The sequence below is a fragment of the Vidua chalybeata genome, chromosome 4 (assembly GCF_026979565.1).
Source record: "Vidua chalybeata isolate OUT-0048 chromosome 4, bVidCha1 merged haplotype, whole genome shotgun sequence".
NCBI classification, from domain to species: domain Eukaryota; kingdom Metazoa; phylum Chordata; class Aves; order Passeriformes; family Viduidae; genus Vidua; species Vidua chalybeata.
Window position 1 is genome coordinate 35417180 of NC_071533.1, and position 27143 is coordinate 35444322.

Genomic DNA, 27143 nt, shown 5'->3' on the forward strand with positions numbered 1-27143 from the left:
AGACGATAATAGAATCTTTTTTATTTTGTGTTTTCTTCAGATCCACTGTAAGAGGTATTTCTTCTCTATATTATCCACTTAATAAACTGTCACGATGCTTACCACCAGCCTTTCAGCTTACACTGAAGAGAACGTGACTGGAAAACCTCTGTTCTTTTATTCTTACACCTTCCAAAGGAATATACTTCTTTTAGTTTTAATCTTCCTTGTCCTATAGGCTCCCTCTGGCCTCTAGACACCACTATAAGTAATATATTCTGTTTTTTTTCAGCAGGATACTCCCTCTGCTCCTTTTCTTGTTTTACATTAAAATTCACCTTAGTATCTATACAATTTTTTGCATTAATTTTTGTCTAAATGAAATTGTTCTGAGTTACTGTTAGATTTGCTGTCAAGAAGGAAAAAAGAAAAGAGTGATTTCATTAAAACTTCAAATACAGAAATTCTAATTGCTTTTTCCTTTCTTTGTAAATCTAAATATAAACCAGGGAGGAAAGGCCAAGAATGACAGTGACAAGTAAAAAAATTGCAACTATAAAAAGCCTGAAAACAGTTCTGACAGCTAAAACATGAAACAAACTTGTTGATAGATACTCTTTCTATATACACAATATGCTTTATCTATTTTCTCTGCTCTACACTGAGAGTGTAAAACAGATTTAAAAAGTAGTCCATCATTTGGTAATGCTGCTAGGATAAAAATACCAAAAATAATACAATTGCCTTGCTTGATATGAAAATAAATACATTTTAAAAAGCTATCTCCCTCTGATGTTTGAAGAGAAAAGACTTTCAGATGCAACTACCAGTCTCACCTCCTGCTTTCAACCATAAATTGGGACAGGAATTTTTCAAGTGAACCTAGCATTTGGCTACTTCCAGTATCCTGGTTTGTTGAACTTGGAAGCATCTAGGGTCATAGCATGATATCCAAGTACTTTTAAAATTTACCATGCTGCTGTTATATAGAACTCTGACCAACACAACACACTTTGCAGACAGTGATGTAGATAAAGGAAGGAAAATACTCTATTACATTGTAAGTAGTGTAACCTATAGTACTTGCTGTCATTTCTATCACACTTTATGAATCAAATTGGTTTAGAATGAAGATATTTAAGGGAAAGTTCTCTACTTGAGCTAAATGACATTTTGGCATTTGTAAAGTGATAAGGCTGCTTGTAAGGACTGGAAGATATTTGTCTGTACATGACTGTGCATGTGTTTCTATGTATATGTGTATTCTGATCTACTCTCTAGCAGTGTTTTTCTAGCATACTCACAAATAAGGTTCAAATGTTTTACAAATCTGACAGCTTCAATGAAAACCAAGATACACACATAAAGAACAGTCACCGTAAGATGGAATTCTAATGCTTTTTAAGTAGGAAAAGGTAGATAATCATATCCCACTGTACCCATTACTGATATTAGAGTTGTCAGGATCAGTACGAGTGTTCTTCAGATCCTAAACCAGTAAAATTTATGCTATTCATATTCAGTTCAGTTTAATGATGAATGTAACATATAACATCAGGAAGCATGGACATGTATGTTTAGTGTGGGCTACCAGCTCCAGTATGATGAGTCTCTGAAAACAGAGGGCCCTTCCTCTGATTGCTTTACCTTGCTAAGCTCATTCATTCTATCCTTTTTTGTAATAAAGTGTGCTTATTTATGGAGCTTTCTCATCTTCCCCTCACTGTACCAAACTTTAGTCAAAAGTGAAGATGACAATACATCCCAAAAGCAATTAACTTATGTGTAAATGCAAGTACTAATCCCTAGTTTTTTGGTCACACTAACCACATTTCACTCTAACCAATGTGTTACAGCTTAGAAAAAAGAATATAAATAAAACTACAATGAAGAGGACTGTATCTAATATGTTAGTAAGAACTAAGATTAGAAAGAAAAAAAATATTGAATTTATATTAGGTAACTTGTGACTAGACATAAACAGGAAATATCTGAACTCTTCTAAGGCTTATTCCTCTCTGTAATCATTAAGTTCAAAACCAAATCAAGACCAACCAGTTCATCTTCAACAGATGATATAATTAGCTCTGAAGTAAAAAATGAAGGAAATTCTACATTCTCTACAGCCAAACTATTTCCCTGTTCCTCTATTCTTTCGTTTAAAAGATTTGTGAATTTTTTATTGATTAGTTGGTGTGCGGTATTTTGTGGGGTTTTGGGGTTTTTTTTGTTGGTTGGGTTTTTTTTTTATTTGTTTGGGTGTTATTTTTTGGATTTGGGGTTTTAACTGATAGATAGCATCCCTTGTTTTTTCAACAGGTTGTTTCTCAGGGCCTCAAGACTGAAATGAAATTCTCTTTGAGATTTTTTTCTTCAAGCTACACAGCACCAACCTCTTCTCTCTTCCTCAGAAATAATTCTTCTGGACAACTAATCAGTCCCATGGATGTGGGTTCTATCCAGTTGTTTACTGAACAATGGTACACCAAACAGGACTAAACTCTCTGAAGAGGACCTTGCCAGTGTGGAATAGCTGAGAACTTCAGGGCCTACTCCTGTTTACACATTCTAGCTTCATATTTGACTTTCTTCTTTCACATGATGCTCTTGACCTTTGATCAAAATGCTTTCTAACTCTTTTTCTAGGGGTAATACTTAATACTTAAGTAATATTTAATCTTTAAGTATTACTTAAGATTTCTTTGAGGTTTGAAAATTGACCCCTAGAAGTCAATTTGATTTTGTTTTGCTGTTGTCTTTCCCTATAACTTTGCAGCAGGGGATGTTTTCAACTGAAATAATTTTAAGATTTCTTTTCACCTTCACATTTTCAATTCTTCCCCACAGCAACACTTACATTACTTTTTCAACACTGTGTCATCCTTACAATCTGTACGTCTTTTGTACAATCTTGATATTTTCTTCTTTTTTTCCCCCCAATGGATGTTTGTCACTGTAGTTAAAAGTCTTTTGAAGTTAAAAGAAACAAGAGGCCCCCAAATAATCCAAAATGTTATCACTAGACCTTATGCATTAGATGATTCCTTTTCTTTATCAAAAAGCCTAATCTGTTTCTTTTTTTTTTTTTTTTTTTTTTGGTAGACAACATTACCACATAGGTTATTCACCCTTTCTTCAATACCCATGAAATACAAATAATAATTTATTTTGAATCTCAGAGCAATTATATAGCTTTCAGATGTGTCCATTTCTGCCTGGATATTGAGGTTTTTTTCTTCATTCTATTTTTGTGAGATAATTTTTACCACAGATAATTTCCACATCTTGCATAGAATATGTGTTGATTTTTACCACTCTTACTTCTGGAATTTACATTATCTATTCTGAATTTTTGAGCATTTCTATCTATACTTCTTAAACTTCATAACACATACATATGTACTTTCTGAGCCTTGAGTAAAGCCACATTGTAATACACAATTCAAATACAAAGTCCTATATATATTGATGATATTTTTTGACAGCCAGAATAATGGCTTATTATGTTTGTGCCTTGGTGTGCTGAATTTAATGCTGTCAGACACTGTGAAATTTAAACTCATCATTAGCCACAATGAGGATAGGAATTTAAATTCACAATGTAGGCTGAAAGCTGCAGGCCATATTTTTTCTTTTTTTGGTTTAAATAATTTTTTTCTGGAGTTGTTTTCTGTATGCTAAATTATTCCTAGCTTATAGGAGTCTGCTATGAATAAGATTTGAAATGTATTGCAGAGCAGACATTATTGGAATCTATGTTTTTCACAGATTTACCTGCATACCTGCTTTATAAACTGATCTAGGCAAAACAGTGCGGTCCAAGATGTTACTGGTGGCGAGCTAACATTTCCTCAGAGTAAGTCTTTGTATCAAACTGTGACTACCATGGACTGAAACAGTCCTCAAACCTTCATGTGAGGCTTTCTGCTACTTTCCACCTAAATTTAGAGTTAATTCATGTAAGTTTGTAAAGCATGATGTATGTCATGACAAATGCTTCTATAATGTCACCATGCACTTTGTGGTTACTAAATACATTAGCTTGTGCTTCAAGTCGGGATAAAAATTTGCTTAAGGTTCAATAAAAATAAAAAAGCCACTTTGTAGGGGTTTCTAACATAATTCAGAGAAAATGAAGTGCTCTTCTGACATGCATTACATGTCTTACAGTAGGAGGTACATCAGTACATTCTTAGTGAAAAGTCAGGTGCCTACAGTATCTCCTGAAAATGTAACAGTATTTCTCCTATTCTGAAAGCTTTACAAATTGAAATCCAAATGACTTCATCTTCTAGCACCCAATGAGAATACTGTTCCAGGACAAAGCAAAATTTTTTTGGCCTGTAGTGTCACCATTATAGTGTGAGTATTTGGAACCAAATGCTCTTTTTTTTATTGAACTGAAATCCTACAGTGTTCTGCAGCCTGACCCTTATCTCATACAACAATTTTTTTTCCAGATATAAATAAACCGCAAGCAAGTTCTTTAAGGTAAAAAAAAGAGGAAAATAGGAATGTTGGAGCTCTTTTATGATTCACCTTTCCCTTCTGTGAGTAGTTATACCTTAAAAATAGAGATGAGTCTGACTGCTGCAATTTAAATGTGCATTTTCAAAACTACAAAGCCTGAGGGCATGTAAGTGTCAGACTTAGCTCAGGTTTAACAGTTAGAATGTTGCTACAATATCTGAACCCAATTAATACCTGGTGCCTGCATCAAAGCCTTCTGAAAGTTTACTGTGTGTTTTCCAAAAAAGCTGTTTCGGTTTGATTGAAAAGGTGGCTTACCTTTTAAATCTGGTAGCTACCCCTTAGTGGGGCAATTTTCCACTAAGCTTTGTCCACTCCCTAATTCATGTGGATTTGCCTGGTTATCTGTAATTCAAATACCTCAAACTAGAACTATTTTAAGTTGCATCTGTAGACTTTATACAGTCCTTCAGCAGGAAATGTAGAATATGACTAGGAATATGATGCAGAAATTGGCAGTTTTTCCTAAAAGCATTAATGCTTCCATTGGCCACAAATATCCAACAGTGAATATTAGTGTTAATCTTGGTGTTAAAGCTTTAACCTGAAAATCAGATTCACTTAAGTTTGAAACAGCCTCTGGATTGATGCTGCTCTGTACCAGAACAGGGAAAATGGTCTCCACTAACCTTGAGAAACTGCTGGCTGCATTCTGCAAAGGAACAGTTCAGACAAGAACAGAATCAGCTTTAAAAAAATAAACCTTATTTAATAGAATTAATAGATTACAGCCCAGAAGGAGAGGAAAGGATTAAAATCTGTCTTCTCTTGTAACTGATGCTATAATGAAAAAAAGGAAAAAAAAAGGTTGATTACTTAAGTAGAGTTATTCAGAAAGTATGGATTATAGAAAGGTTGACTCTCTAGGTAGGAGATTATTCTACCTCTATTTCAAAGGTGTGTTATTTAGTTGTTTGGGTACTTTATTTTTTCTTTCTTTTTCCTTTATTCTGCTTGACTATATGCTTCTATTATTTCTTAGTCTGCAGAACAGGCTAGATGAGAATTTTTCACTGAAATGGCTGTAAAGGAATTGAACACGTTTTCTTGCTCTGACAGAACTGTTTGCACATTTGTCTGCTTTTTGGTTTATTCCCTTTTAAGAAAAAATTCTTTTACCAAGACTTATTTCACTTTACATATGTTTCTGAGACCAATTCTTCTTTTCCTTCCATACAATTTTAAGTGCCAAAAGTCAAAATCTTTCATTTGTCAATAAACTGTTGTTATCCTTAGGTTAATGTACTCCTCCAGCAGTCTACACAGTCACCTGCAGGCTGGTGTAGATACACACTGCTTGGAATCTGAGCTGGCTGGATGCATTCTACCCTTAAATAGAAGATATAAATTTATTTAAGCAGTGTCCTGGATAATAAATTTATTTATTCATTTATTTATTCTCACCATTTGTAGCCTGCCCATAAAGCTTTCAGTTCATAGACAAGTTGGAGTCAGATATATAAATGTGATTGTAATCAGCTCTGTAGCTGTACCTCCAGAGTCATGCCCTGACAGGTTGTTTTGTCAAGTGGTTAGACTACAACAATAATGTCTTTCAGTAAGCGCTCCCTCAAAGGCAAGAATAGACATGAAGTGCTTTCTTGAGACCTAAATAAACTTATCAGAAACCTTATTCATCACTGGAGTACATATTAATGTACTCATTACTCAGGAAAAACAGAAATCCTATATATGTGATGCATTTTTGTCACTGACAGATGACAAAAGATTTCAGGTTCATTCAGTGTTCAGGATACCAAGAATTTGTCATATCTGCTTAAAGGATTAAATTTTAGCACCACATCAAATACAGTAGTTTTACTGTGGTCAGATAATTTGGCTCCATGAGCCACCTTAAAATGATTAAATGCTTCCCTTCATCTTCACTCTCCAAACTCCATCTGTCCTGAATGACAATCCACCCACTGAACATGGCAAATCCAAGATCTTCTTTCCCATTCATACTGAAATTCCTATGCAGTCTCTCAGTGCACTAGATATAAGTCTACTGCAATAACCACATACATCAAATAATAAGTTATTTTTCAACATTTCAGTACTTGTTATAAATATTTTATTTCTACTTCTCCAACCTAATTTGCAATTCACATATATTTCCTCATAATTCTGTCATATTTCCTTTTAATAGCTATAAGCCATATTTCTATTTTATCATTTCTTTTTAACTACCCTGGAAGACCTTTCTATATTTCAATTACCTGCAGACTCCTAGTCCTGCAGCATAGTCTTAAAATCAAAACTGAAGTATTGATGCAGTCCTCTGCATATTAATACTGATTATTATTAGAATATTATCAGAATATAGGTATGCTGGAACCTTCTGAAGCTTCCTTGACACATCAAGGCTCTCATCTTTCATCTAGTTAAGTCAATGACTGATCAAAAGCCAGACTGAACCCACTGTAAGCATATACTTCAGTGTAAAGAAAAAGATACTTGCAGCCCTTCACATACTTTTTCCTGACACTGCTTTGGTGTCAAAGTATATTTGACCTATGTACATCCTACTATTACTCTGAGAAAGTTACCACAGTATGTGCTCTACTGTCCTTTTCTAACTTCCATTTTTTCACATGATTGTACTATTTGACAAGGAAGAAGGTTCTTAGGAAGTCATAATGTCCTGCAAATTTTTTATGCTTCCTTTGTTTCTCCTAGTACTGCTAGCAACAATGTGCAAACCTTTGTACAACTGCAATTCCCCCAGTCAGAACTATTTCTGTGTTTGAAATATGGGAAAAAAGTGAGCTTCAGCCAATTGGATCAGGTCATACAATACAGATGTGGAACTTCATGTATCTGAAAAATTTGCATTTCCAAAAATTATGAAGTGGTTGAACTCTACAGAACTAAAATCTTGGTAAAACTATAACTGACAAATTTCTAAGTAGCTCCTTATTTCTTCTTAGAGAAAAAGTATTACTGTTGACATGTTAATTATCATAATAAAAAAATTCAGTTCTATCCCGAAAGGAGTTCAAGTCCTGGGCTAAAACAGACTACACCACCCAGATATGCAGCAGTAAGAAAGAAAATAATCCAGCAATTAAGAAAGTAGTAGGAGACAAGATTAATTCAATTTCCTTAAAGGTAAGTAATATTCTCCAAACAATTTAGACTGGGTTATTTAGAAAAAGTTATGTAGCTGATTTGCCACATCTAGAAAACAAAATTGGATTTGACTGCAGAACAGCAATGGCTTCTGATTGATGACCTATCTAATTTAATTTGCAAATCTATTTTTGCTTTGCTTTTTAAAGCACGATTAATAAACATAAAAAGCCACATGTGCAAGTATAACATATAGAAGCTATGTAAACCTGGAACAAAAGAAATTATACCATAGTTTTTATGGGTCTCAGAAGAAGGGTCAGAGATAAAATCATGTTTAAATAAAGGACATTATAGAAAAGTGAAGAAATTATATAATCAAAAGAACATGTAGGAGACAACGTGAGAGTTAAATTACTGACTCTTCTCCTTTGAAATCATAGAGAGAGAAATACCCTTTTCAAAAAGCAAAATGTTTGTAAAATTTGGATAGAATAGTATGAGTTGAATGGGAGAAGAGAGAATTTCTGACAGTGTGCATTTAGCCTTAACTAAGAAAGCCACCTCGGAAGACAAAGCAGAAAAAAACCTCATTTACATTGTCAAAAAAAAAAAAAAAAAAAGGTGCACTTTGACTAAAACTAGGTGAGTTCCAGGTTCCTTCATCCTTCTTATACAGCTGCTAACTACGAGTTTGCTTTAAGGAAAAAAACAAAAAAAAACCAAACAAAAAAAAAAAAAAAAAAAAAAAAAAAAAAAACAAAAAAAACCCCAACTATACTAACAGAGCCATCCAGTGAGGGTTTTTATATAACTTTATTTCACAGCATTTTCTCAAGAAAATGTACACTGACCTAAGGGATTCTTAATCTTTCTCAAAAGTGCTCTGGCAGGACAAAGCTGCCTCATGATGTGTGCTTGTACTCTCATGAACAAGGTTGATCAGTACAGTTCTGCTACAAGAGTATCTTACAGAGATCATAATCCAGTTAAAAGAAAAATGAAATAAAAAGCAAAGGGAAGAAAATTTTGAATTAAGATTTAAATAAGAGAAGTAAAAATCAAGCAGATACTCTTGTTCTGCAGCTACAGAGAGACAGAAGAAAAGCCTGTGATGTTATAGATGCTTGGAACAGCAGAGTGAATATAAAAAAATGGAGAAAGTTTAACCATGTGCAGCAAGGAACCTGTGAGCCCACCATAAAATGATCTTCTTGTTACTACTTGTTTCCCCAGTTCTTTAACAATATGTTCACTTCATCAAGCCTTTCTCTTTCCTCCCTCCAAATCTCCATTATACATTTTAAACTTGGTGGCAGGAGGCATCTCAGTGCAAAAGGACAATAGCAATTCTCACAGCTTTCTCTAACAGCACAAAATTTGAATCCTTTTTCTTCTTTCCTTGAGTAATAAAGCAGAAAATAGCTAATGCAGTTAAAAGAAAAGGCAAAACTAGCAATGTAAGGAAGGATAAGAAGTTAAACTAAGCCAGCCAATTGCCTAATTTTAAGCTGAGAGACACTTATTATACAAATATATAACTGCAATATCACTAAACCCAAAAGTACTACTTCTGATTCCATATTTTTCTTATCTGGGAAATAAATTGATACCTGGATTACTACCCTGTTTCTACTATACCTTTCTGCTTGGAATAGGCTGCATACATAAATATTTACAAATAAAAATGTTACAAAAATAATCAATGAGAAGCTGTCAGCTTATCTTTCAAGTTTTTATGAATCAAGAATTTCTTAGACTGACTTATGATAGATTGCTTTTAAAAGTTGAGCATTAATAAACATTCTTCTGAATGGAGGAAAAATAATATACAAAAAATCCCACATTGCTGTGGTAGTTTATAAATGCCCATAAGCATATTTTGAAAATTAATTGCCCAAATAAATAATTTATTGGACACATTCACAGTGAAGTATTTTCAAAGAGACATTATTGATTGCTACAGAAGAAAAGAAAATAATTTCAGTGTAGTACCACCCTTAAATAAATACATGGGAGAGATTTATCTCCAAATAAGCACATCTTATTTTCCCTTTTTTATATTCAACTTTTATTTTATTTCCTCTTCCATAATTCCTTTCCTATATTCACCCCAAGGCACCATGATAATAAAAAACACAAGCTTGAGAAAAATAAACAAAAGAAAAAATTCTGGTTGATGTTTGACATTATGATTTCTTGCCAGGTTTCATCAGTCATATCATGCCATGTGGAGTAATACAGTCTGATTGATGCTGCTCACAGGGACTCATCACCTTTCATGTGTTTGCTGAAGAACTTAAAGGTATCACACAATCTTTGGATAAAATTAATTCTTTTGGTGCCAAATGTTTGATTAAAAAATAATGATCATGACATCAAAAACCTATGATTGCATTTCTCTGTGGCAGGGAATCTAATTCTTAGCATAATTTAAAAATATTTATAATTGCTAAAGCAACTTATAAGTTGTTTTATTTTTTTACTTATAATAGATACTTTGACATCTCCTGTATCAATTGTATATTTAAGATTATTTTTCTCAGCATTTAGTATTATGACCAAGTTTGAGCCTTAGCAGGATTCAGCATGATTCTCTTTGTCCAGGTTTTTCCACGCTATGTATGATGGGGCCCTGCTTTCCTGCAGATTGCTGAACACCTCACTGCCCGTGGAAAGCAGTGAATTAATTCCTTGTTTTGCTTTGCTTGTGTGTGTGACTTTTGCTTTACCTAATGAACTGTCTTTATCTCTCCACCCGTTAGTTTTTTTTTTTATTTTCACCCTTCCAGTTCTCTCCCCCACGCACACTGGTGGAGGAGTGAGTGAGTGGTTGTGCAAGGCTTAGTTGGTGGCTGTGGTGAAACCATAACAGTAACCTTTATTCCATTATAAACTAATATAGCCAAGTCAAGGCAAGGTTTTTCAGCTGAGCCTCATGAAATCTTAATTCACATGGAAGTTAGACTTGATGTTTTGTATACAGAAAAAACAAAGGCCACCATATATATATAATACTATTTTATAATTTTGAACGAGCATTACCTAAACAAATAGCACACACCCCAAAACAATACTTCATGGTAATGTATAAAGCCAAAACATAGTGGTAAGTGTGACTTGTACCACAGTTGATCCTGTAGAGTTTAAATTAAATCTACCTTTAGAGGAATTGATATTTAAATAACGCAGTATTTTTTTGTTGGTCAAACAATCACTGATAATGAGATGTTTTCTTCTCCAGTGGACTAAAATTTTGTAGATTGATAGTTTATTTACTACTAAAGGTATTAAAAATATGTTTACATGCATTTAGAATCTTTATTATTACCATACCTGTTACTTTCAGTCTGTCAGCTCCAATGACAATCTCATCTTCGTCTGCAGAAAACAATACTTTTCCACTGTCACTTGCCCTCACTTCAAATCTCTTACACTGAGCTTCCACAGCATCAGCTCCTGAAATCAAGTGAGTGATCATTACATCTAAGATATTTTGTAAGAATTAATCATCAGCATAAATTGAATATTCAAAATATATTGAATACATGACGTTTTACTAAAATATTTGGCTTTCTATAAGCCTGAGAGATAATTCACATTATAAAATACTGCTAAAATAGTTTACAGAAATAACTATGAAAAACATCTATTTCAGCATATGGAAATCAACACTAAAATTTAGAATGTACTTAAACACTAAGATTTTGAAATGCTAATTCAGACAGAGCTTTATGGGGTTTGTTCAGTTTAAATTGCAGTTTCTTGCCAATAAAAAAGTAAAGATAACACATGACCCTATTCCATCAAGACATACAAATCGACACAGCAGAAAAGGATACTTTTCATTCAGTTCTACTGCAAATTTAGAGAATTAACAAAAAAACAAAAACAAAAAAAACCCACAACAAAACACCAAAACAAACAAAAACATGGAATAAGATATCAAAATTTATGTCATATTTTATGAAACAATTTTCCCAAATGTCTCAAAGCTCAAAAATCCTAAAATAATTCTGGAACTGGACAGATATATGGATTGATCTAACTGCAATGAAGAAACTTTGCAGGTATTAAGACTTTTAAATTTACTATGCTTTTCAATTTACAGGTTTTATTCTTACTCTCCAATATTTTGCATACTAAATTGTTTCTGAACATTTTATTTTATTAATAAGTGAAAGTAAACATTATTTCTGAGAATGGTGTTGAAAAGCAACCAACTGCATAAGGCACAAGAAGATATAAGGCAAGATACATTATTTCAGGGAATAATAATCTGAAATTTTCTCTATGATCCCTAATTAGACTTGTAATGCATTCCTGGAATAAATCTATATGTGTAAAAATTATGTGGAGAGCATTACAGACAAATAAATTTATATATGTTATTTCAATTTAATAATGTGGCTTAAAAGTTTGTAAAAAACTCCTGCTCCATAATATGTAAGTTTTTTATTTAATATGCAAATGCATCATATCAATATGTAATAAAGAATATAAAAATGGTGATAATGAATTTTGGTAAAGGAATTGCCTTAGCAGCTCATAATTTGCAGAATCAGCTATGTGATAAAAACAATCCCTCTTACATTCAGATGAACTTATGCTTGTACTGTAATAAAAATCTGGCTATTTTTGATTCACAAAGAAAAAATTGAAAAAGAATTATCAAAATACTTGTGATTATGCATTTTGTTGAACTTAGATATGTTTATTCTGTAAATGTGTAAAATGGTATTTTTTCCCACTCCCCTCCCCCAGAGAAGTTTGTTTTTTTTTTTTTAATGTGTTAATCAGGTTGTTGGCTTTCTTTTGACAAAATACAAAATCTTTATAAAAACAGGGGCTGATTTCAGATTTCATATGCAGATGTTTGGGAATGCCCTTGTCCTGCAACCGTACTTATGGTTCAGATAACCAAAGGATAATTACAAATAACTTAATACTAAATAGTTTCATCTTTATTAAAGAGCTGATGATAGCAGAGCCACCTAAAAGTAAGTGGCATTATAAGTACTGTGATGTTACTAATTTACACCCATCAAAGTTGTTAGCTCTGGAAGGAAAAGAAATTAACAGAAAATGTGTCAGAAATCAAAAAGAGAAAAGACCTGCCACATTCTTAGTCATTATCTATCACTGTAAGTGACAGCCCATGTTTCAATAGCAGCTTTTAAAAACTCATGATGTATTTAGGATAATATTGGTTTTCATGAAAAATTAGTTAAATAACAATGGTCTGGAACTTTGACTAAGGAATGTATATATTTTAGATGTTATTTGTGCTGCTTCAGAATCACATTGTATAAAAGTAAACCTAGAATTCAGCTAGTCCAAAATATCATTACAGGAAGTAAATAAATTTTAATACTAAAATAAATGGGCTTTTACTTAATGTTTCACTCAGGGCTTAATAGTGTATTACTTGGTATTACTTACTTATTGCTGAAATGGTAGTAAGTGTGTTCAAGGCACTTGAGAGATTACTAAAAAACATAATACATGTTACACCTGTCTTTCTGACATAGAACCAGGTGTGAATGTTATAAAACTGGTTTAGAAAAGTTAAACTGCCTACAGAGTACTCAGTGCTATCAAAATGGAATTCTGTTTCATTTCATTTTCATTTCCCAGTTGAAATAGGAGCAAGAAGTTGCATTTGCAATGTATTAGGGTGTTATCTTCTTAGCTGTAAAGCAAATTGCTGTCTTCCAAAAACACTCTACAAACACACACGTCTCATAAAATGTCTGAATCTTTAATAGTACTACTAATAAAAACAATGCATCAAGCCTTAGAATATTATGCATGAACAAAGGAAGTATTTTAAAATTCTAATCTCAAACTTGTAGAGCCATCACTATTTTCAGCAAATCATATCTGCTTGAATAATGCATACTTCAGTCCACAGAATCATGTATGAATATCTATCTTCTAAATTCTGTTTGGAAAGGTAATTTCTGTCAAACACATGGCTACTAGAAAAGCTGTTTAGCTTTGCTACTTCTTACTATATTGCTATTCTACTTCATACTAGACATGGAGTTGGCTACATAACAGCTTTAATCGGGTTAAAGAGGTGTTTATGACAAACTCTTTTTTCATCTTGTGTTCAGGAAAACTATTTACTTGTAAATTCAGATGTATAATTCTCAAAAAATTATTATGTTTCTGTGAAATTCCTTTCATTTAAAGTATATAGATGAAAAATATATGTATCATATTCATATATACATGGTATGTATTGATGGTTTATAACACATACCTGGTGCACAGCAATTGTATAATTGAAACTAGCCTTAAACCAGCTACATTTAAAATGGTACAAAGCCTAAAATTGTTCATTTTAACTGTAGTGAAGACACATTAAATGAAAATGTTGGGCAGTACATGCTGTACTATTTCTGTAAAAATAAAATTATGGTTCTGTAATCCAGATTAACAGTAATAGAGATTAAATTTCAAAATAAAAACTACTTTGAATTTGTAGATAGTTTGACTTACTAATTAAGTAATATAATCATAACAATATGAAGAATGCATGTTCTAACATTTTTCATTTTAAAGTCAATGATTACTTACAGGACTTCATTATTATTTGGAAATAATAATTAGAACCATTATTTGCTGTGATAATAAAAAGTAATAAGAACTCTCCAGTCTTACAAGGTTTAGATATGATTACAAACACTAGCATTGTGTGTCTGATTTCTCAATCACCTTCCATGTCCGCCTGGCATACAAAAAATTCAGACACAGAAAACATAAAAAATCAACAACCTTAAATTAAATATAAGGATAAGAATTCAAATGGAATTACCACAAACTGATCCTTATAAATGGGAAACATAGTAAAGTTCAATATACTTTCTTCTGGTTCTTTAATGAAAAATTGATTATTTAAACACTTATTAAATGCAGAGTTTTATGCAGTCTGGATGACAAAGAAAGTTACCTTTATGAGAATGCGTTGATGCTTCTGAGATTGGAGATTTAAGAGATAAAGCATTTTTTATAAAGATTCAACATTCATCTGGGTCTAAAATGAATTTTTGAGAAGTATGCACCTAGATAATTTTTTTTTTAATATTCATAGAAATGTTAGATATTAAGGTATTTTGGTCAGCAGAGATCTTAAAAAATTTTCAGTGAATGCAAGAACAATTGTGCAAATGAAGGATTCGTACCAACTGAACAGAACAGAAGCACTGAGGAATTTGGAAAAGAAAAAGAGAACTTTCAGCTGAGTGCAAAACATCTACACAAGCAAAGATTCACAACAGTCAGAACATGTTCTGTGTTCTGTTTGCTGAGGAAGGGAAGGGACCATCTTCATTATATCTAAAAAGTGTGAAAGTAGAAGGTAAAAGACCCTGTAGCTCACTCTCAATAGATGGTGGCCTTGCTGTAGAGATGTCAGAAAGCTACTGTTTCTAGGAGTTGATCTTCAAGGTTTCCTATTTTGAATGATTATCTACTCAGAGAAGGGAAACAGGAGCAAATGCTGAGTGAGAAGAAACAAAGCACACATTTGTTACCTTTTCTGGAAGTGAACAATAACATCTGTCAACCTAAATTATTAGCATAGAAATAAGGCACATGTTATTATAAGAGTAAAGTTAGTAGAACCATCTGAATCGTATCCATTAAAGATTAGTGATATAACAGGCTTAGGACTTTGTCAAATCAAATCTGACAGAAAAGTTCTGCGTTCCCAAGCAGATTTTACTTCTAGGAACTTTGTAGAATCATAGAATCATTATGGTTGTAAAAGACCTCTAAGATCATCGAGTCGAACATTAACCCAGCACTGTCAAGTCCACTGTTGATATGGTATATCAGTTTCACTGGAAAACACATCTGAAATATTGTCTGTCACCTCTGCAATAGATAGAATATATCCTTCCTGTCTTCGTGCTGCATCTTGACAGTGGAACCCCAGCCTTGAAAAGAGTATGTGGGAGTAGTATACAAGCAGCAGCAGATAACACTCTCCATCCTACTTCTATATGAGGCCACAACTCAAGAGCAATTCTGTGCTTTTCTGCCTACTGTCCCTAACACATGGTAATTTCCATGAGACTCAGAAATTACATTGCTGAGCAGACCTTTGGTCTGATCAAATACAGCTGTTCATAATTTCATCATTTATGAGCAATACACATGGGGGAATGAAAGTAAAATGTGATTCTTTGCTTCTTGAAGGTTGTTTGAGCTTTAAGTCAACATATTTCTTTTGCTTCTGTAATAATTAAAAGGATGTGCATTGTCTGTAATTTTAGCTATAATATCTTAATTGCTTATATGGGTCCTTAGCCAAGAAAGCCAAGCAAGACACAGGAAGATAAGTCAGGCACCAAAATTTATCTGTAGGACTTCACAATGTATGTTTTGCTCTTTTTATAATCTCATTGAGGTTAATTTACTCAAAACGTTATCTAGATTCTTGAACTGAGTAGCAAGTAAAATGACTTTTGTATCAGACTGGTTTTTCTCACAATACTATAGATGTATTATAAACATGCAAAAAATATAATAAACATATATTAATAATAAAGAAATTTACATGGTTTCTGTAAATGGATAAATTTTAAATTAGATTATTAAATAAAATATTTAAATATAAAATAAATAGTAAGTTAAATTATAAATAAATATCTATTAATTTTTATTACCAGTTTTCCTACACATTTTCCTTTATTGTCCAGGAATCTTTCTTTATGACATCAATAAATAGCCACAATATGTTAACTTCTTTTTATAGCTTCATTTATCAACTTAGCTTTCATTGACAAGCTTAAAAGTCCAGCTCATGCAACTGTATTATTTATAATACGTATATATTATTTATAAATCTAACATTTTTTGTGCACTACAAAATGAGAATGGGAGTAGAAAGCTAATCAGTTTCCTTTAGGTCAGAATTATAGCCAGACTTCCTTATTGAATGTTCTACCAATTTACCAGAAATTCTACTGAAAAATCTCTACATCTCTGCTTTATTCTTTTCTTAAAAATAAATCCAATGTTTGACTTATTTGCATCTTTTGAGGCCTAATCTCTCATCTGCATGCTGTCTAAAATACCTCCTAGTAGTGCAAGGGGCTTTATGCATCCTTCTTTATGACTCTGAGGTAACTGGACTAAAAATGAAACTGGATGAAGTGAAATACATTCATGTAACCAAATGGTTCTTTACCTTTCCTCTTACTCATTTATCCTCTGACCTTTTTAAGTAACTCTTATGGATCTTACTTTGTAAAGATTTAAAAAGAAAAGCATTTTTGTTTTCTTTCTTACTGGTAATATTCTCTGTAAGCATTAGACAGTTATTCTGAGAATTTTTTCTACCCAGCGGGCATTTTGAACATTTTTTGGTGTTTTATTAATAAAAATTAATAGCTAGCTAATATTTTTGCCCATATTCACAGAATCATTCAGGTAGGAAAGACCTCCGAAATCATGGAATCCAACATTTGACCTATCTCCACCTTGTCAATATATTCTTTATGTACCCTTGTTATTAAGAGGCTAGCTTTCCAACTTCCTTTTTTTCCCCCTGACTTTATTAAAAAGATACAAATTGTTCTTTCAGATGCTTTGGCAGTTTCCCACAGACTTTAAATAAAATCTGTTGTGACTCAAAAATATTGTATATTACTCGCAGTGTAGTGAATTAGACCATTATAATGTTTCTGAATGCAAATCAAATCTTTTTGAGATAAAGAATTGAATTAATCACACTTGGAGAGAGAAGACCTAAACAAAGGACAAAAGCTACCAGAGTACTCAGAAACTTTCTTGAAAAAGAAATGTCAAAAATCCCCTATTCAACATTTTTATAATATTAATTTAATACTGATAGCTACTACATAAGAAAGACTATAAAAGTCTCATTTTCATAAACTATTTCTCCAATTATCTGCTTTAGCTTGTGAGTTCAAATATCCTGAAGCTATCTATGCAAAAGGTCTTAGCATTTTATATAATCACACTTTATCTGAGAAAGATTTAATGAAAGAATGTACAAAATACTAAAAGACACACATGACTCATCCACAAAAAGGCTACCACTGGGTATTACTGGGTAGTAAAACAAGAGAAAAAATATACCCTGATTACCAGAAAAGGATAATGTTAAACCCATCTGCAGCTTTGCAGTGAAATGCATTTGCAGATTTCTAAGCAACTAGCATCTGCTATAATGGTGGCACAAGACGTTGAGGGCTTAACCCAGCTCTCAGGATTTCTGCATTACCCATTTAGGAAATTACTTGTCTCCTTGCCCTTGACAGTGGGACAAGAGCCAGAGAGCTGTAGAAGCAGGATAAAAGCATATTTGGTCTCTTAGCTTCTGGAAGTGTCTCTTTTGATTAATGTTCTCAGTGGAGTTCATTGTTGACTTGTAACACATAAGATGAAATTCAATTCACCAATGAAGACATCTACCTCAGCCAGTTGCCCTGCTGACACTGAAATTCTGTGTCTTTGTGATTTGAACCACTGCCAGATTGTCTACCTTTGAAATACCCCACTTATGGAAGCTACATTGATACCCTTGGGAAATCTAAAGGGTCCTTAAAAGAGTGTACGATCTTGTATCTGGAAAGAAATACAAACTAGATGCAGATGGATGTGCAAATTCAGAGACAAGACCTGCAGCATAGGTGCAGTTTTTGTCTGGACTAGCTGAAAGCTTTCATATCAGAAGAATGGCAAGCCAACCAGAATCACTCAATGAGAGAAAAATAAATGTGCTAAATTAGCAGCTGGCTTTTTCTTCTGCACCAGAAACAAAATATGGTAGAAATCTTAAAGTGTGTGAAAACTTTGAGGTCATAAAAAGTCCAGATGCTTTGGAAATATATATTATAAAAGAGCAGCAAAACAACTTCTGCAACCAAAAAACCTGTGCAGAATAACACAAAAGCAAAATCATGAAGTCTTGGAACCCTAATGTTTAATAACTTATTTTAAAGGCAAGGTAGTCCTTAATTTTGATTTGGAAAAAAAATGTTCACTCTATATTAATTTGATCTCTAAGACATGTTAGTGATTCAGTGAATGATAACTATTCCCAGTCACTAATTAATTTCAGATTTATGGAATGCTTTTCTTCACAGGAAAAAATCTCGTCAAGTTTAAAAATATTCAGCTAATCTAATTCAATGCCATCTGTTCATAATTCAGTTACAACTACAATATTTATCACTCTAAGAATAGCCTAAGGAAAAATAAGTTATTTTCAGAGATATATTTATGTATTAATTTTTTTAAAATCCATAATAAATATATCTTTAACAATGTTGTACATGCTTGAGACAAATTACATCAAGACAGCTCTGCTCATCTACAAATGGCACAATTAAATATGTCTAGTATTGGCATAATATAGAATTTAAAATTTAATCCTAATGGAAATTAAAAAAAGGCAAATAAAAAATTTCATTTATAAATAAGCACAAAAATGCCACAGTGTTCTAGCTGTGGTTATTAATTGCTATTTTCCAATGTAATTTTAAAGTTACAGTGTTACACTGAAGTTGGTTTTGGAAATATATTTTTAATGGGATTTAGAGTAGTGCAATAAATAGAAATTAAACTTCAATATTGATGTTTTTAGAAAACAATATTAATTGCAACATAACACTGAGATGAAATTTCTAATAGTCTAAAGATATGTGAGGGGAAATTCCATAAAATGGAAATATTTTTATTATTTATTTTTTAATACTAGTAATCTAATTGATATGCACCAGAACTTGCTATCTAAGAAGTCCACAATCTCATATGGACAAATAATTTTCATGGGCAAACACAAATGTTTCCAACCCTGACTGTTCACTTGCAAGAATCTCTTTCACAAATAGAAACAGGCTAATTTCTCATAGATGCTTCAATAATAAAACTGATAGAACTCAGACTTTTTAAAGATGACTTAGCTGAAGAAAGAATCTAAGTCTACAATCAAATTACTTTTCATCCCTATGTTTAAAAAAGCTCTTTGCTGTTATTTCAACACCTTTAACAAGATCAGCATGCTGTTGAATTTCTACCTCCAAGTCTTCTCTACAAATCTGAAATAAAGAACACCAGAAAGATCTCACTGTTCTTCTCTTTCTTTTAAATTATGTCTTTGTATTTAATTAACTTAAAATAGGCTTCTCATTTTTTGCCTCTATTTTGTCCTTCACCTCTTAGAATAATATATTCCTGACAATATTAGTGATCTGTCTGAACATCAGGGGAAAAAAGGGGTAAAAATAAAATCTTAATGTCCTGTCAGGTCCAGATGTTGTAGGTAATTTAATAATGCTTAACACCCAGCAGCAGCCTTGTGAATGTCTCAATGCATGCACAGCAGCTGTTTTTGAAGTTAAGTGAAGTATTATCCTCAGATAAAGCTAAAGACAAAGAATTAGAACCATCTTTGGAAGATGTATGCTGCATCCTTCAAATCCACTCCTATACCTCTAAAATAACCCCATTTCTTTGACTCTTGGGATGTCTCTCCTACAAAAGGAAACCACTTCTCCTTCCCTGCTCTGAACATTTGGGCAGTAGTTACGCTCGCTGTACTGGCCAACAGCATGTGGGTAACAGCAGCAGGACAGATGGCAATGGATTAATGTTTAAACACTAACACTTCTGCACCACCATGAAAACACTAATTACCTCTTCCCACTCAGACTCTACTTCTACAGTTAAATCAATCACCTGGTCATAGTTCCAGGTCCTCTGATTTGTTATGGAGTCAGGTTGGGTGGGATAGGAAGAGAATAAAATATTTGAGAATTACAACAGAGTACCTTTTTCTCCCATTTTTCAATGCCAATTTTCTAGAAACAGGGAAAGGTCCAGACTTGTATTGAAAACACAATAAGGTAAAATAAAAAGCCTTTAAAGCACCAAAGTAAGCAGAGGATTGCAGTACCACTGCCAAATAGCTATTGATAATTTAAATCTACTTCAGTATATGTCCAGGCTCACTACAGATGCTCTGGGGTCAAAGATAGCATTGAGATGAAATACTAAGGCAACGAGCTGAGGCTCATACCGAGCGGATTGGACACCTCTCTGCACAGTCAGTGCTGTACTCCTCCCCCTCCACAATCCCTGCCTGGAAAACACTGATTTAGCGCTCCCTTTCATCATTTTCATATCACCTCTAAAGTGACAGTGTGTACAGACCTTTGTGCTTTCATGAGAAAAAGAGGCTTGTGGTGGCTTCTTTTTGAAGACTCTCCTGCAGGAAGCCAGCACCTCACCAGTCCTTAGCATGCCAGGTGTTCCTGCCAGCACCACATCAAAAATAAGGTACTGGACCTTAAAATTCCCTCAAAATTTAGATCATGGACAAGCAAGGAAAGAAAATAAGTTGCATGTATTTTGTCTATGGTACAAAAAGAAAAATATCAGACTATTTATAAAAGTCCAAAGTATGTTTTTCTTTTTGTCTGTCAGTTACGGACAGAAAAGATGCTTTCCACGTTAGATCAATACAACTTCAGATATGAACTAACATGAGCTGTACCTTGTATCCGAGGTAGAAATAGTCTTCCTGAGCTCAGACTGAGGGAAAGAAAAAGAGAAGAAAAGTTGGATCAAGACTCAAATGACAAAAACTTTTAGAGTCTGAAGAAGGTAGAAAGAAGAAAGAAAATATACTGAATGCAGAAATAAGGGGAACGGGAAGAGGTCTTAAGACTTCAGCTCTGGAAGTACTGAAGTTATTAATTTTAAGATTCAAATATTATGTATAACACACTACTGAGGATGATAAAACTTAAGGCAAAGAATCATATCCACTGCATAGACATTTTGGATGAGCTGTTTAATACCAACAATGTATAAGTACTCTCTCTCCCCTGAAATAACCATGCTGAAATTGCACAGAATTCATTACTGTCCTACTGCTGCTTGAAGTTGTGTTTATTCATAAAGAATTTTAAATTCTTTACATCTCAACTGATGTGATATGCTCTTGTATTTTAGGAAGGAGTTATCAGGCTAAATAATGGCAATACCTACCAGAAAGAATTACTACCTGGTCCTAATAACTGGCAGATATCTTACTACTCTATTTTTACAGCAGTTTTCATGTAGCAATTCATGTGGCAGTGAGGGAAACTTAAGATATATTTTACACATATAGTATTTCAAATATTAAACAGCAATGTAGTGTTATGTCTGCACATAACACACAATAAGCTCATAATATATAAAAGATATTGCTTAAAAACTGAAAATATACCTAATTTATCAAATGCAATCAGAAGTACTGTGTAAAGCATCTTTCTCTTTCAAAGAGATCTTGTTAACAAAGCACAAACTGGATAGAAAATGGTTGATGTAATATATTTAAGAGTTTTATGAGTTAATTGTGTAATGGATGTGTAAAAAAGTATTATTTTTCAATCCAGTTAATGCAAGGGCTTGTCATAAGGGCATAATTGCCATAGCTGAATTTCAAATGCACATATGAAGATTAACCCAGAAAATGATGCAACTAATTTACAAGTGAAATAGAAACAAAAATTAGAAAGGAGTTGTCTGCCTCTTGATGCTGAATTAAAACAAACCTCAATGCTTTCTATTATTTGTAAATTACGTAAACAGAGAATTGCAAGAGAAATATGGATGAATTTCAAATAAATTATGATGTTAATTTTTCCAGGATTAATTTGGCAGACTTATCAAAGTGCTGGCAAATAGGTCAAAGTTTGGACCAGTTTTCAGAAACCTTCACCTTCTCCTAACACCACACTTCAGGGTAATTAATTAATGGGAATAGATTATCATGATACTTTAGCTGAAGTCATTGAGAGTATATATTAGGTGAACTCCTATCACAAAACCTGTTACAGCACAGATGGTTTGTAAAATGACTTTTCCATGGACTAGACAGACAGAAACGGAGGCAACATTACGTTGCACTGTAAATTAAGAGGAGGGATGAGACTCAGATTCCAGCTGGACATTTCAATTGTTAAGAGCAACACGGCTCACTTTCTGACTGCCTCTTGGCTCATCTCACGTGCTTTGCCAGGAGGAGACATAAAGGCATATGGCCTTCCAGGCACTGCTCCATCATTCCTTCTGCAGTAAGTCCTGAAGCTGAAAGAAATCCTTTAACTCTGCAGTTAAGTACAAGGTAAACTAACCTGTATAAAAAAGAGCAAGCTATCTCCCATTTACCTCCATTTAAAAGATCTGACAATGGATTTGTACCACAAACTAGCACAGGAATTGTATTTTCACTTCCTGATAAACTGTTTATATTCCTACATTTGGGAAGAGTGTTTAACTGGCTATAAAAGTTAAAGAAATATTATACTTTAAAATTAGTACACTCAGAGTGTATAAGATTTTGCCGTGTAAATTATCCAAATATTCTCTGAATGACAACTGACTAGTCTAAAGGTAACAGGGAAAACATCAACCAAGTGATTGTCAACAGAAAATTCTAAAAAAATCTGAAAATATGTAAGCAATGCAAGCAATTTAGCCCAGAAATTATGGACTCTGTGTTCATTTATTTTTGTAGTAGAAAATTAAGAGGAAGTGAACTAACTATAAGTTGAAAACCTTTGCTACAATAATAACTTGATAAATGAAAAAATGTCCCAAAAGAAGATTTTAAGCTATTACATATTCAGTCTGAATTTCAATGTGAAATTCTCCTCTTTGTATATAACTGCAAAAACTGGACTACTAATTCATCTAGGTATGGTAAAATGAATTGTCTACATTTATCATTTGCATACATGAAAATGGTATTAGGGACCAAAATTTTTGTTTATTCAGTCTGTATTTCAGTTAAGGAATAGAAAGTGAGAGAGTGCTGAGAAATGGATAACTCATTTATCTGGCTTTGTTTTGCCATATCTTCTTAGCAATAATAATTATCCTACTGTACCACAGTGGTTACAAGAGCAATTGCGTTAATATGGAAATTAGACTAGCAGAATGTTTAATGTAGTTCAGATTTTGGAAATCTCACTGCAGTTTGGAATGACAGGTAGGCAAACCTCTTTGTAATTAGAAGGAGCTTTCTTTCATGTATTCCTGACAAGTTCTAATCCATGTTTGCCCAGCTGAAGGGCAGAAAATGATGAGGGATTGTGAACCAACTCATCCCTTCCCACCCAGCACCCTACTACAGATGATACAAGAACAATTGTGCAGATAAGAGATCCTTTTTCCAACAGTGAGGAAAGGATGTATGTTTATGATCATTCTAAAACCACCCTCTTCTTGCAATATATGCAAAAGAGAAAAGACCTTACATTTGAGTCTACAGTGCATGCAAACAAGAAACATTTCTTTTCTCATTAAGGATGTTATTAATGGATACTTAGTTCAAGTTCATAAAAATCTTAAGTAAATGTTTGACAATAATACCAAAGTTTTAGAGCAATATGTATACACATATTTGTACATGTACCTTATTATTATTGTTAGTACCCCAGAGAGTAAGAATATATTATAACATTTTGTTACTCCCACAGATCATTCTAAAAGCAAGAATACTTGAAATATTGTATCTTGCTTCATATCTTCATTGATATGTAAATGTTTCAAAGGGAACATCAGAAGTGGCATTGAAGTGATGAGTTACTTTGAAGGCCTCAGAAGAAGGATGTGTTACCTGTTAAGGTATCACTTGATATAAGCATAGGAAACTGCCATATATGATATAGGTATGGATGATGAAGGAGACTCCCACTCCCACAAAGTTACATACCTGCAGTTTCCAATGTCCAACAGTTTCTGAACAATAAACCAAGTACTCTTGATGGAACACCGCAAAAAAGCAAGCAAATTTTAAAGAAAAAGATCTCAGAATATACAAGACAAATTTTGTGGTAAATGTGTGGAAAGGATCTCCAAGTTTGACAAGTTGTTTGAGTATACCTTTTAGCAGTGTTATCAGTCTTTAGCAGTGCTGCTAATTTTCAAAAAGTAGATGCAAGAATGTGATATAACTTTGGTATTCAAATACTTTTTCTGAATTTGCATGGCTCTGGAGATCTCAGTGACTAGAGAGGAGAGACAGGTTCAGGAGCTCTCCAAAGCTGTGACTTGCACAGGTCTGGATGTCTTTAAGAATTATGATTCTGTCTGAGGGCTCAAAGCTTAGCAGAAATTAAATGCTTTTTTTTTTTTTTTTGCATATTTCAGATATCCCTAGAGTTCTTTATGAATAGAAGAGGGTCAAACAGTAGCAGAAATACCTGTCAGAAACAATTATTGCATTAAGGAAAAAAAGTAAGAAAAAAATACCTCTTACCAAAAAAAAAAAAAAAAAAAAAAAAAAAAAGCTGAAATAATAATCCAACCTGAGGATGAATTTACATTAATTACAAATGTATGTTTCAGTTGCAAATGTCACATTACATTTCTTTAGTGCTTGCAAGCCTAACGTACTCCACTCAAAAGCAGACAGAGATATCTAAGATATGTGCAGACAGCATGGAGAAAAAAGACTTGTGGCTCAAGGTGAGCAACTAATGTGCATTTCTTAGATCGGTAGAAAAAAAGAATAATTTTCCATATAAACTCTGCAAACATTGATTAAACAGAGAAAAAAGGTTGTGTAAAGGTAATTCTGTGAAATGCACAATGCAGAAGTATTAGCAAGTAAGGGTTTCAGGGGAGAGATCTGACAACTTATCCAGAAAAATTCAATGGATTGTCATCTTTTCATCTTTATTATAGATTACATACAATTCACGTCTGTGCTACATCTGCTCCATTGGTCTTAAATGGCACGTCTAAGAACTGAAGGCTGTGGAGTCCTCTTGGAGATCCAGACACAAACTTGGCAGCTTCCAGACCATATGTCATGAATAGACTGGAGTACAAACCAATGTTTCTTGCTCAGTTGGTACAGATCCCAACAGAAAGCATTGCTACAGCTGTGACTTTCTCTCTGTACAGATTTTGGTGCCAGTATAAAAAATGCTGTACTGCAATAATGGGTGTACCCTTGGTCTTGTATGACCTGAAGCATAACTTGAATTTATACTATTTAAACATGCAACCACTCAATCATTCAATACACTTAGTTACTTTTTAAAAATTTATTTAATACACTTTTTTTCACTTCTCCTAGGTTAGGATGTTTCCCAAGATGTCTTAATGATGCACTTTAATGACATATTTTGTCACTTACAGAACTGAATACCCATTAAGAGTTTCACTGGATTTTTTTTCCATCTCCCTGAGTGAACATATAGCCTTCTTCCTCCCAGCCCAATAACAGTAACACTTTTTTACACAATCCATCGTCCCATTACAGTTCTAATTATATGCTCTTAAGTCTGTCTTAATCTTACATGGCACAGTTTCAAACACCACAGAAAGAATTTTTAGTTGTCATGAGCAGAAATTTGGTTGCCAAATACAGGATGAGACCAGCCTATTTGCTGGCTTGTAATATCACTTCAGTTCTGTGAAATGTGGATAAAATGCCAATATCACATGTATAAAAAGTGCATTATCATCCTTTTGAATGCACTGACATCCTTCTTTCTTTGTAGAATGCTCTTGCCATGCATATTAATTTGTAGTCTATTTTTTTAATGATTATTATTCAACTCTTTAAAGACTGAACAGATAATGACATTTCAAAGTTTTAACAAGAAAATTTCTTTCCCCCAAGACATGATAATTTGCTTTTTTGTTGTTGTTCAAAACATTTTTCCTCACTGTTTATTTTTATTGCTTTCATTGGGCAGCTACACAAACAGCTGCTTCAGCACACATCACTAGTGAATTGACAGGGAGCATTTTTAGAGACAAGGACTTTCTGGGGCATATTTACAACTAAGAAAAAAAAAATTTCTTTTGTAAACAATCACTGCATAGAAAAGTCCCCTCCCATTCTTTCAGCAGATGTGGACATGCGCTTACCTAGGCAAAAGTAAAAACTTTGTCTTTCACAACAAAAAAAATTTAGAAGGGAATGCCTTAATAATATATTTTTACTTTTAGGTTCCTGTTAATTTCTTTGATTTCTTAATAGTAGAATATCCAGGTTTTACTGATTCTGCTGGAAGTTGTGACGGTCTTTATTAAGTAAGAAGTATTTTATAAGAGATAAGGAGTATTTTAACATGCATCCAATACTGCACAGGTGATTCACTAAAATAAAAAGATTTTTATACCGATATAAGAAATAACAAAGGCCATATATGCAACAAAGAGGAAGATAGATTAAGAAATAATGTAAATACAATATTGCAATTTAACAAGATTCAAGTCTCCAGAGATGGCACCAGCTGCACACCAAGAAGCTTAAGGTGTTCGCCCTAATGATGGTAACATAAAAACACATGTTTTTTTCAGGCTTTCATATTTTTAGAATATTAACCTCCAGTGTGATACCTTTAAGTAGGTCAGTCTCAATACACTCACACACATTTTCAGTCCCGAATTCACTCAGCCAGAATAGTGTCAGTGATAAAAATATTATATCTATTTCAGCCAATGTGAATGTCTGCCATGGGCAACTCACCTTTTTGCAGTTACCAGCTGAAGCAGAGGTTTTAACA

The 27143-nt window shown here is 33.2% G+C and overlaps 1 protein-coding gene across 1 annotated transcript in view; it reads right to left on the reverse strand.

The window, feature by feature from the left end:
- Positions 1 to 27143, reverse strand: part of SGCZ (sarcoglycan zeta) — a 173575-nt gene that overhangs the window by 35883 nt on the left and 110549 nt on the right. The window contains exon 4 of the mRNA XM_053940643.1: positions 10918 to 11040. Coding sequence (XP_053796618.1) covers positions 10918 to 11040 — 123 coding nt within the window. The remainder of the gene's footprint in view (positions 1 to 10917; positions 11041 to 27143) is intronic.